The sequence below is a fragment of the Centrocercus urophasianus genome, unplaced genomic scaffold, assembly GCF_019232065.1.
Source record: "Centrocercus urophasianus isolate 14NV4802_14NV808 unplaced genomic scaffold, USGS_Curo_1.0 seq_14, whole genome shotgun sequence".
Taxonomy (NCBI): domain Eukaryota; kingdom Metazoa; phylum Chordata; class Aves; order Galliformes; family Phasianidae; genus Centrocercus; species Centrocercus urophasianus.
Window position 1 is genome coordinate 16,220,639 of NW_024884586.1, and position 13,035 is coordinate 16,233,673.

The 13,035-nt window shown below is 39.2% G+C and overlaps 1 protein-coding gene across 1 annotated transcript in view; it reads left to right on the plus strand.

Moving 5' to 3' along the window:
- Positions 1-10,292: 10,292 nt before the first annotated feature.
- Positions 10,293-13,035, plus strand: part of MYBPC3 (myosin binding protein C3) — a 54,292-nt gene continuing 51,549 nt past the window's right edge. Inside the window, exon 1 of the mRNA XM_042813171.1 lies at positions 10,293-10,317. Coding sequence (XP_042669105.1) covers positions 10,293-10,317 — 25 coding nt within the window. The remainder of the gene's footprint in view (positions 10,318-13,035) is intronic.

The window sequence follows — 13,035 nt, forward strand, 5'->3', positions numbered from 1 at the left end:
AACATTTGTTGTGTTTGTCGCTATCTTTGTAAAAAGTTGGTGCCCTTCCCACTTGTAAGTTCCTTTCAAGCACTGGAAGATCGCAATGAGTTCTTCCTGGAGCCTTCTCTTCCTCAAGCTAAACAGTCCCAACTCCCTTGACCTTTTATTACAGGAGAGGTGTCTGACATCTGAACACTGACATCTAAATAACTAAACCACTAAAAACGTAAAGCTTATAATAAACAAAAAATACTCCAATGAAAGTACTAGTCTTACAAAGAACATTACTCTTTGAGGCAACTGTAGCATAGCTAGCACTAAGTTTCATCCTTCCTCCCCAGCGAATTTGCATGTTTCAATTTTGTTGGTTCAGTTGAGCCTGTGATATTAGGGAGGTCTGCGGGCAGCTCAGGTCATCAGAGTCCAATTCCAAGAGCTGGGAGATGTAAACTTCTTTCAAAGAAGATGGATACAGCAGTAGGCTGAATATATTCATCTTTATATTGTTTCTCATAACTCATCTATGTCTCTCTTTCTCATAAGTCATCTAGCCCCATATATTTCCCACACAACCTCTCAGATCACCGCAGAGAAGCGCAGAGAACTTGTTTTGGAAGGGACCTCTGGACGTGATTTCATCCAAGCCCATACCCAAAACAGGCCTATTAGATCAAGTTTCTCAGGGCAATTATCTTTCCATTCTGTCTCTTTCCACTCCCTCTATTCTTACAGCCACATCCCCCTTCTTTATGCCTTCACTTCCCCACAGTATTACTTTTTACTACTGGGGAGCCAAAGCACTACGTGAGAATAAGAAAAACCACTCTATGGACAGGAGGAGAATGAGGATGTGGTAGAGCAGATAAGCTTTAGCAGGAGGTGGTAGAGCAGAAGGAAGGGTGGGAGGAGGTGCTGAGGAGACCAAGGTTATGCAAAGGATTGGGGAAGCGGCTTTGTGGTAGGAAGGAATGCAGTTTCTGTGCTTTAAGGGCTCCCTCTGAGTATTTGTTTCAACTCCTCAGTAGCAGTGCTTTAGTGCTCGTCCTGTGAGAAGCCCTTTGACCACCAATGCCTTCGTGCAGAATACCCTGACACCTTTGCTTTATGCAAAGCAAAGAATGTCTGGATGCTGAGCTGGCCATTTGTGTATACAAATCAGTTTGGGTTTTTTAGGTTTAACTCACTAACTTTCTGAATTTTGAGCACTTACAGTTAGAAATAAAATTCTAAAATTCTTCTTTAGACATGCCCTCTTTCAGTTTTTCACACCCACAACACTGTACCCTGTTCCCTTCTCAGCCATTCCAAGTTACCAAATCCCATCTATTCTTTTAGGCTTTCTCCTTCTTTAGACCAAGCCACTGAACACCTCAATATTTATTTGCTGTTTTACTTCAGTGTCCAGCTAGTCTGATTTCTTCCTCTCAGGTCAACTTTTCTCACACTTGCCATAATCATCTTCTCATTATGCAAATGGTTCTCAATTCCAATATACATAATTTGCTCCAAAATTGATTTCTCCTATTTATTTCAATTGAAACTACAACAGATACAAAAAGCACAATAATGCTATTCAACAGAGCAAATTCTCAGCTACAAAGTACAGTTTTTCAGCATAGTCACCACCATTAGCTATTCATTTTTGCCAGCAATCAACAAGAGCCTGCACACCACCCTCATAAAAATCTGCACCAGTGGAGGTGATCCACTGTTTCCCAGCTGCAGTGGTCACTTTTTTACTAGGAGAATGTTGTCCATGCAGTTCATATTTCATCAGCCTGATCATGTGAAAGTCAGAAGTTGTCAAGTTTGGATTATACATTTGATGTGGTAGGACAGCCCAATCAAGATTGGCAATGTGCTCTACGGTCTTCAAACTGATATGGGGCCTGGCATCATCATGTTGCAAGAGGAAAGTTGTTTTCCTCTCTGGTCTGACTCTGGAAGTCTGAGAATTCAGGTTAGTCAGCATCATGACGTAGTTGGCAGAACTGATGATTTGCCCAGGTTCTAGGAAATCCAGAAGAATCATCCCTTCCCTGTCCCAAAAGACCGTGCACATCACTTCAGCCGCCAAGGACTGTCATTTTAATTCTGGCTCCTACTGTTGACACCATATCATAACTAATAATAATGTGATCCAGGGAATTGTCACTCAGCCTCATATTGGTTCAATAGGTTCTGACAAACTTGCTTATGCTGTTCTTTCTGTTCTTATGTGAGCATTCATGGTGCAAACTTTGTGATATTACAATGCTGCCACCATTGTTTCCAATGCATTAAAACTGATATTCAGCACTGTATACAGCTCTCTGGTTGTAATCTGACAATTTGCACAGATGAACTCAATGAGACAATCTTCATTTCATGGTGTGACAGCTGTACATGGTTGTTGGGAAAGTGACTTGTCTTTTATTACACTGTCGCCCCTGCTGAAACAAATTCCCACCACCTCACTGTGCTCATATTCACTGCTTGGTGTTCCTAACTATTCAGCAGCATCAATGAATATCAATGGGTAAAATTTTTTTCCATAATTCAATTTCACATCTTTGTTTCATATACACTTCCATATCAGAAACCATCTTTTTCAGACTGCCCCTCTGCTTCCATCTGTCATACAGCAACAAAATATGACAGAATATTGACTGGAAGTTTCAATCTCTACTGCCGTATCACCATATCACCAAAGTCTATCTCCTACATCGTGGGCCAAAATATTAAAAGAGGAGGCATTATTTTCAGAGTAGGCCTTGTATTTGTTCAGATATTTATAGCTTTGCCATCCCACATCCTCTTACAGTTTCAGTCTCATCGCCTACTGACTCCCAGTTCTCCTCCCTCCAGTTTGTACTCAGTTATACTACCATTCAATATTCCTGTCTTTTGAGATCTATTTCAAACCCCTCCCACAGTCTCAAACCTCATTTTTCTTCTCACAACCCACACCCTTCCATCACCTGTTTTTATTTCCTTGTCCCACTCTAGGTGGTCTGTCCCCTTCCCTTTCTGAAGGTCCAATTCTCTCCCCTTCATTCATGTGCTGGAGAGAAATGTCATCTGGAACACAAGACATACATACTGTTTGTTCTTAGTTCATATGGATCCAGCCTGAGACCCACAACAATCCAGAGATAATGCAGAGAAAATCCTTCTGAATCCTACCTGGACCACCACTGATACAGTCACAGCACTTTCAGAAGATGATTTAAGAATCTTAGCATGTGTAAATTGCATCTTTTTCTACAATCCAGAATATGGAGCAAATCAGTTCCATATTGAGTAGTATGAAGCCAGTCAAAAGTACATCCCTGACAGTTGCTTAACTGTCAAATATCCAGAAAGATTCAAAATACGGGACATAAAATGGGTGGGCAGAAGCAAGCTCAGTCAAGCAGGCTCACCTGACCTAGCAAAGTATTGTGGACTGTAGTTCCACCAGGGAGGTCAAGCACCCTGCACAGTGCTCCTCCGAGCTCCGCGTTTCAAAAGCACAAAGGAAACACTGGCTGGATTGTAGCACTTCAGTGTTGGACCTGTGCTCTGCACACAGATAATTCAACTGTCCCTACAGATCTGCAGCTGCTGGAGCTGCAAGTTAATTATATCTATCTCTTCCTAAGAATCTGCTGGATAAATGAGCCAGTTATCTTCACAAAACTAAGAGGCAGATAGACAAATAAACAGAAAGAGAGATGAGAAATAATCAAAATAACAGAAACTAAAAGCAGAACAAGCCCCAAGTAGATGGGCAATATATGTATTTTCTGCCTGAATAGCTAAATATGGGCAAAGCTGTATCTATCCAAAAAAAGTAATCTTTCCATGGGAAATTAGGTAGTTTTACTAGAAGGATGTGCTGCTAACTTTGTCTATAAACAACAAATTTTTAGTGCTTTGTGCTGCTGCTATTAAAAATCAGGAAGATAAATCACATGGTCTTTCACTACAGGCCATTTATTACTGTCATTTTTAAACCTGATTTTGAAACGCATGAGGAAAGTCACAGTCTGAGGCAGGGAAAAATAATTTCAGCCTTGTAAGATAATCCTTTTGACAAGAAAGGACATCGTTTTCCCTCTCATTCACTTTCACAGCAAAGTTCCAAAGCTGTTTATTATATTCTGATTCGTTATGCTTTACATCAGCTTCATTTGAATACAGGAGGAAACTTCATGCACTTTCTAAAAGATCACCGAGTTTTGTGGTGCACTGATAAACGCTCTTCACGATCCACCACACAAATGGATCTATTTTGGACCAGATACCACTACCAGATAATTCATTTGCATTGCAGTTTTGTTATTAAAAGTGATTACCTAAATAAATAAGTATAATGTAGAAAACGCTAGAAAGAATTATTATCACTGCAATGCTGCCACCTGGTAACCACAAGTGTAATTTCAGAGAAAACTTTATTTTGCCCTGCCTTGGACAAGCTGACACTATTTTAAAATAATATCATTTAAATCACAAAAATTGCAAATTTGTAACTGTGGAATAGGATTATTTCCTCATATCAGATGAACTCATTCTATGGCTCCCTTCAACCTGGAAGAAGTAAATTAACTTCCCAAGATTAACCTTGATTTTGAATCCTGAGAAGTATTTATGGAGAACAACCAGCAGCATTTGAATTAAATATGCCAGTTTTGAGCACACAAATATTCAGAAAATCAGACCACATTTATTAGCACTCATGTCCTTCTGTAGTATACTGAATTAAATCTATACCACTAACCGTTTACAAAAAGAAAAGAAAAGAAAATAATCTATAGTAAGAAACATCTGGAACAGAAAAAAAAAAAAAAAAAGAAATCCTGAGCAAAGATATTTTCAGGAAATAAAATGTCTGGTGTTTTCATAGGTGAAAAATTCACTGATAAAAGAAAATACTAATCACAATAAAGAAGAAATATTTATTTAGACATATATATATTCATATATATAATTTGTGAAACATGAAAAGCAATGGGAAATGGTTCCCAAGAGCTTACGAATGCCTATAGCATTATAAGTCTAAAAAGTTTCTACGTATCTGTGATAAATAAGAGGAGAGAGCACAAAACAGTATAAACCTATTTATGTGATCACCACTGGGATGCTGAAGGTAAAACGTTTGGAACATCATCAGGAGAAAAAGTATCGTGAGATAAAGAGGCCCCACCATACAATGAACTACCAGAAAATGAAAAGAAGTTTGCCCTATTCACAGATGGATCGTGTCATATTGTGGGGAAGCATTGCAGATGGAAAGCTGCTGTGTGAAGCCCCACACGACAAGTTGCAGAGGCCACTGAAGGGAAAGGCGTATCAAGCCAATTTGCAGAGGTAAAGACTGTCCAACTTAGATGCCTTAGATGTTGCTGAATGGGAGAGGTGGCCAATGCTTTATCTTTATACTGACTCATGGATGGTAGCAAATGCCTTATGGGGGTGGTTACAGCAGCAGGAACAAAAATAACTGACAGAGAAGGGGTAAACCTATTTGGGCTGCTGAACTGTGGAAAGACATTGCTGTCCGAACAAAGAATATGGTTGTAAAGATGCGCCATGTAGATGCTCATGTGCCCAAGAGTCGGGCTACTGAAGAACAGCAAAATAACCATCGGGTAGATAGAGCTGCCAGAATTGAGGTTGCTTCAATACACCTGGACTGGCAGAACAAGGGTGAATTATTTCTAGCGTGGTAGGCCCATGAGACCTCAAGCCATCAGGGAAGAGATATAGCATATATACGGGCTAGAGACCGAGGGGTGGACTTAACTATGGACACTACTGCACAGGTTACTCATGACTGTGAAACATGTGCCATAATTAAACAAGCCAAGAGGATGAAAGGTTTCTGGGGGGAAGGGCAATGGCAAAAGTACAAATATGGGCAGGCATGGCTGGTTGATTGTATCACCTTGCCACGATGTTCCAGTGGTAAGTGTTACGTGCTTACCATGGTGAAGGCAACCACCAGGTGGCTTGAAACATATGCAGTACCCCATGCTACCGCCCAAAACACCATAATGGATCTTGAGAAACAAGTACTGTGGTGACATGGCACCCCAGAAAGGATTGAGCCAGATAATGGGACTCATTTCAAAAACTCTCTTGTTAGTACTTGGGCCAAAGATCATGGCATTGAGTGGATTTATCATATTCTCTACCATGTACCAGCCTCTGGTAAAATTGAATAATAAAATGGGTTGTTAAAAACTATGCTGAAAACAATGGGTGGCGGAACATTTAAGCACTGGGAGAAGCATTTGGCAGAAACCACCTGGTTAGTCAATACCAGAGGATCTATCAATCGTGATGGTCCTACCCAGTCCAGCTCTCTACATACCGTAGAGGGAGATAAAAGTCCCCATTGTACATGTAAAGAGCATGTTGGGAAAAGCTGTTTGTGTCCTTCCAGCTTCTGGAAAGGGCAAACCTCTTCATGGTAGTTTGTGACCAGGGACCAGGGTCCACTTGGTGGGTAATGCAGAGAGATGTTCAATGTGTACCACAAGGTACTGCAGTCAGAAATTCTATGTATATATATGTATATAGACACGTGTGTGTAATGCATTTTAATCATTGTTTATTTGTATATATGTATATATATTAAGCATGATGTAGTGATGTAGAATAAGGGGTGGAATATCATGGGTTTATGTTCTTTAGTTTCCAGTATTCCACATCATAACATCATATAGTGTACTGGTAGTTAAAGTGTTAATGCTCCAATTCCAGGTACCTATCCCTGTACATTACAGAAGTCATGGGATCTGGCCCTCCCGGGTGGCGTGATTTCTTACTGCCTGGCAGTGAGTGCTGGAGGCTGCTTTCCTAGCCGTTCCAAGCTTTTCAGGTTTGACTTGTCTCAGGAACTCTCTCTCCTGTCTTATTTGATTGATCAGTCTCAATCTCAATTAGATTGTATTATATTGTGTTATCTTGCATTCCGATATCATAGTTAGTAAAATAAGTTTTCCTCCATAGATCGTTGCCACTGTTTTTTTCCTTCCTTGAGCCCCGCTCCCAGCTCCCTATCCCTTTTCCCTTTCCCTTCCCATTCTGTGGGGCCGGAGGGGGCCCAAGGACACACTGCCCCCTTGTCACACGCATAGATTGATCTAGTAACTCCGTGACACCTATTTATGTGATCACCACTGGGATGAAACCTCGCACGTGCCACTCCCAGCATTAATAAAGAAACACTGCCTAACACAATCTAACATAGTCCATTGCCTAGCATTTCCTTCTAATGCACAGTGGGAATGCTACATTATCTGGTTATATATTTGGTAGTGACCTAACATCCAATCACATTTTATTATTCAGATTAGCATAAACCTCTTTCCAGTTCCCTTGGCCACAACCGCTCATGGACAGCTACTGGGATGCTATCCGCAAATAACACACACCTTAGAATTCAGTCTAATGAAAGTCTTCTGGAAAGAAACACAACACCGACCACCTCATAAACTTCCACAGAAAAATACAAATGCATTTCATCTGCCAGCCATGCAGCGTCAGGATGAAGTCCCATCTGCCCTAGAGGAAGTAGAAACCTGCCATCACTGACAGAGATGGACATGATCTCCTCTATGCCCACTGCCATCAGACATGTCTGAGAGTTTTGCAGACAAATATCTCACAGTAAGAAAGCAGGAAAAGAAGGAAAATGTTTCAGTATCTAAAGTCAGGTACAAAAGTGTTTTGCACAGCTGTACCTCTGTAAAAGAGTAGGGGTGCTCTGACAAAAGCATGGAAAAAAGCTGACATTCAGACATTGAATGGCAATTGCATTCTCCCAGACAAGAGGATATTCAAGTTTTGTTAGAAAATTCAGACTCAAAATGAAATTCATATTTCTACAATGTATATTTCAACAGAGGAATTGATATTGTAAAACATCAAGTTCAAGGACTTAATGATGTCATTTTAGAAATAAATTAGTACTGAGGTGACTCAATATTACTGAGACTTCCAAGAATTTAAAAGAAATAACCAAGATGTACTTATAGCCAATACCTACTTTTGTTCAGGACGAGATCTGTGTTAGATAAGAATTATCCCATATTTAATTAATCTAAGCCTCTCAGTTTTGCTTTGAAGTACCTCTTAATGGACACCCACAGATATGGTCCTAGAGAATGAGATAAATACTAGATGTCTGCATTTAAAAGGTACTCTACTGAAGTACACATTTCCTTTAAACCCATGCAAATGGGTTTATTTCCACTTACACTATTTTAGTTCACGTTAATAAAGGCCTACAGCGCTAACTGAAAAAATACTGATGACTTGAACCATATTTTGAATCCAGATTGAAGAAAACACTTCAGCCTACTACATATTTTATCAGTACAACCACTTTACAACATAACATACAGAATTTCAATAAAAATCATTATTTGCTAATGTGTGATTGAGAAAGGATGAAATAGTGAAACTAACTTGTTGAGTCAAAGTGATTCCTAAGAAAGTTAAGCATATTCTGAAAGCAATTACAAGAGGTTCATGTTTTAAGTTTTGCAGAAGTGACCGCTAATTTCCCTTGTAAACATCATCTCAAGGACACACTAGAGAGGCAAATTAGTTGAGAAAAAATGTGGCTCTGATCGCAGTCCATCTCTAGATAATCTGCACAGCTTCTTTCTTTCTACTGCTGTCAGTTCACGTTAGTTCTGCCTTCCATGGCCTCCAGTGTCTGACAGGCCTCTTTCCAGAAGGGATTTTGCTGTTATTCCAAGAGCATGCTGGGGATCAGCTCTGGTGAGAAGAAAGGTTTAATGCCAGTTCTCTAATGGGGATAAATATTAAAGGAAAGAATAGTGATCTTCACCAGTTGAGTGACAGATTTTTCATACTGTGGGACGCAAGTCCCTTGAAAGACTTCAAGCCAAAGCTGATAGCCTACATCTTCCGATTCCCAGTGAAGCACCTCAGGCACAGGACAGTATGTCCAAACATATCATGATAATTTCTGCTCCGTTAGAAACAGAAGCAATGGAAAATGTACATAGGTCACATGGTGCTCATCTTCCTTACTCATGTGTAAAAAATTCCTTCAGGGAAGGAGAAGTACTTGTTCCAAAATCAGGAGAGGAGTAGCAGCAGTCATTTTCTGCGTCTTGTTTGTCCTATCAGCCTACCCAGAGATTCAGATGTGAAGAACAAACATGAAATACAGTAAACGCTGTGCTATGTATGCACACTTGTCTATTCTGCGCTTCCTGCCAAAAGCTGAGTACCTTCAGACAGAGATTTTTACAAGTTAGTAGAAGTGTAAAAACTGAAAACCACATTGTGTTTTTTTTCTTTTTTCAAATCTTTTTTTTTCAGTACTAGTGGCAGCTAAAATATGCTAAATACTTGGCCTACAGAGTTTCAATGACAAACTAAAAATGAGTCAGGCAATAGAGACAGAGAATGGACACACCAAGATAGTACAGGGATGTTTGTCTATGGTTGCTGTTTTGCTAGGTGAATGAAAAAATAAGAAGTAACAACTGAAGCACAAAATGGCAATATGAGAACAATATCCTAGTGAAATTTCCCCTGATTTGTGCTTTTTTTTGTTTTGTTTTGAACGGAATTAAAACTTCTAGAGGTATGTAAATGAAACCCTGGAGCCACTTTCAAAATGGTGCTTTAAAAAAAGAAAAAATGGTAAATTTTCAAGTAACGCATACTGCAGGTCAAGTGGGTGGATGGGGAGAGAGGACTGAAACTATTTAAGTAGTGTCACACTTTCTAGTTGTGACTGCAATGTCAGTAAAGTATAAATGTCTGAAAAAGTTCTTTCAAGGAAGTTTGCATTTAGGTCTACAGTCTTCAGTGGAGAAGAATGGGTAAAGAAAAAAGGTCTGTGAAAGGCTGTTTGGTTCTGACTCAACTATAACAATAGCAAAGTAGCAAGAATGCAAGTAGCTATATACTTGCAATAAGTAATTACAGATCCTGTGCTATAAACATGGCAGTGTAGGAATTCTTAATGTAATGTGTATGGGAAGCATGTGCAGCATCAGACCATGCTTAGTTTGCACTAACAGATCAGTGGTAGCCAGCCTTACGTGTTTTGAGTTCTCTGGCTCCTGGAACTTGGCTATATTTATCCTGGCTGATGTAGTCCGTCAAGTGTGCCCTGCTACTGATAAAATGCTGTAGTTGACAACAGTGGAGATTCGAGGGGGAGGAGCAGGATGGGGGCTTCCACCGAGTGCTTCTTTTGGGGGTCTCAAAAGCCCTGCAGTCTTGTTTCTGTTTAGCTCGGACTCTGCTTTCTAGATTCTAGAATCAATTGGGAGCTTCATCAGAAAGTGAAGATGCCAGAGCCTGCAAAGAAAGCAGGTAAGGATCATGACTAACAAACAAAAACTGAAAACTGCTTGAAACAGGAAATTCTGACTAGCTTCTGTATGCCAGGAAAAAGAAGGAAAAACAAACAAACAAACAAAGAGATACCTTAGGAAAAAAAAAAAAAAAAAGAGAGGAAAAAGAGATAAAAGATATTTTATTTTATAAAAAGATGTTTTCTTATAGTGAAATCAGTAACTAATTTGGCAACCCTCAGTTACAGAATTGTATCCAAAGAATTTGGACAAGGAGGGAACAGAAGTTTAATACTTTAATACTCAGTTTCCTTTCATTTATTGTTTCTTCTCCAGTAACCCTTAGGCTGTGAAAAAATCTTGTGTCTCTCTTGGCCAACTGGGCAGTATAAAAGTCTCCCAGTTTCTTTTTTTTTTTTTTTTTTTATCCTGATACTTTCCAGGAAGTGTGATTGGCAAATGCTGATGTTATTTGTTGTGAAATCTTTGTGAAAATGAAAACAAATGGCACCTGGCTCAGAGGCTACACTTTCTACTTCTTCCAGTCAGTGACAGCAGAGCTCTAGGAAAAAAGGAGGCACTGTACTTTAAAGAATACGTGCATATTTCCTTTCATTTACCTTCCTTCATCATCTTCTGTTGAGACAGAAGATAACTAGCTACTTCCAGAAAGTCAAGGACAGAATAGAGTCCAGTGTAACTTCTACCTCACTAGAAAAACATCAGAAAAAAAAACCCTAACAGATTTAGGACATTCCTAATTCATAACTGAGAAATAGGGAATCATTCAGAAGTTGCCCAAGTAGGTAAAAAAGGAAATGTATAGGGTAAGGTACAAAATATCTGTCTGTCTGAGGAGGAAAAAGAAAGACTGGGGAGCAGAGGCAGGAAAAGTTCAGCTCCAGTGTGAGTAGAGAGAGATCTCAGTTGTGAAAACAAAACATTCCTAATTCTGGAAAAAAAGATGTCAAAAGCTGAAATTATGATCACTGGATAAGTATGCACATACCCAATCATAGGGCTGGAAAAAAAAATGAGCTAAATCTAGAACTCTTCTCCTTTAGAGCAAGGTACTCATTTCATTGAAATGATACTAGTATACACAGGACCACCATGACTTGAATGTACAAAATGGATGCTTTTTTAATAACACGCAGTTTTCAAAATTAGCCAATAATTACTGCTAATATATATTTATGTAGGCATAATAAGGTTATGTACTTCGCAAAGTACAAAGGCATCAGACTCATGTTAGACTGGTCAGTGGGAAAATCTGTTGTGCTCACCCCAACAAATGAGCTTACAGTTGCTAAGAACTTTCATTTTGGCCAGAATATATGGAATTGGCCACTGCCAGAGGGACAGAGCACAGACCTAACCTGTATCCCGCATTAAGAAATGCTAAACTCTAAAGCATAATTAATTTCAGGACTCTTTATATTCCCTCAGTACAACTCTAAAGTGGCAGCAGTGTCACCAATACCTCAACTCTATAACTTCCTTTGATATTCTTCAAGATGCAATTTCTGAAATCAGGTGGACGTAGAAGCATATACAAAAATAAGTATACACCAGACATTATAACTACAAAAGAAACCTTAAAAATATATGCTTTTAAAGGTTCAGCAGTTGAAATAATAATCATAATCATAATCATAATCTATTCTTAAAGCCACCTGACTTCTGAGATTCATTAAAACGTCTGATGCTTGTGACTGGCAATGCTACCAAAAAGATATACAGCAGGTTATGTTAGGCAAAATTTGACAAGGTGATTTTCTAGGCGTCATATCTATAAACTATCATTTTTAGCTTCTGAGGATGAGAAGCAACTTCTCTGACTGTGAAGATGCCCACCTTGACTAGCTAACAGTGAAGATAAACTTTGTTCCAGTTTACTTTTCCAGAGGAAAGAAACCTAACAGGTGTCTAACATCACCACTCCTCCGCAGTTCTTGTGAACAAAGCAGTCCAAACTGTGATTATCACAGCAGGGGAGGGAAAGCTCTTATTACCCTCTCTGACTGAGACAGAAACAGTCACATGCCTCATAACTTCTTGGGAGGATTTTCTCTTTCTCCCAAGAGACATTAATCCCTTTGGTTTTCTATTTCATGTTGTTTATACAGTTCAAGACGGGATAATATCAAGCATAATCTCAAGAGGGCTGGATAAGCACCTAACAGTTCATACTTGGACAAGTCGTTATTTCTAAGTTAGACTACTAAAGAAACCTAGGAGATCTTTAGCCTTTATTAGTGAAATTAGGGCATCTCACCCACAGGTAAGGGAAAATGCTTCAAGCCAGAGAATGATAAAGGATATTCTGGCTATATTTTGCTCTTCTAATAAGCCTTTCAACACGCATAAACAGATAAATAAACTAAAAAAAAGTGAAGTGGACTTCCCAAGTGATGTTCTTTTACTTTAAATTGTCTAGCTGAAACACTGCAGGATGAGACAGTCCCACTTCTTTATGCAACACCCAAAGAAATGGTGGCATTTTCCAGAGAGTTAACATATTCCTCTAGAGCAACAGCATTCACCTGTCAGAGCAAACTATCAGATATTGAAGAACATTACTTTTCCACTGCAGAAGCATTATGTTCCTTTCTCTATGTCTTTAACATTTCAGAGTTGATCTCTGTTCAAATGCTGGCCTTTTGGAAAGTTTAGGTCTTTTCATTGTTGTGAAAACTTACAAAGGTTAAAAAAAAAAAACCCAAACCATTTCCCT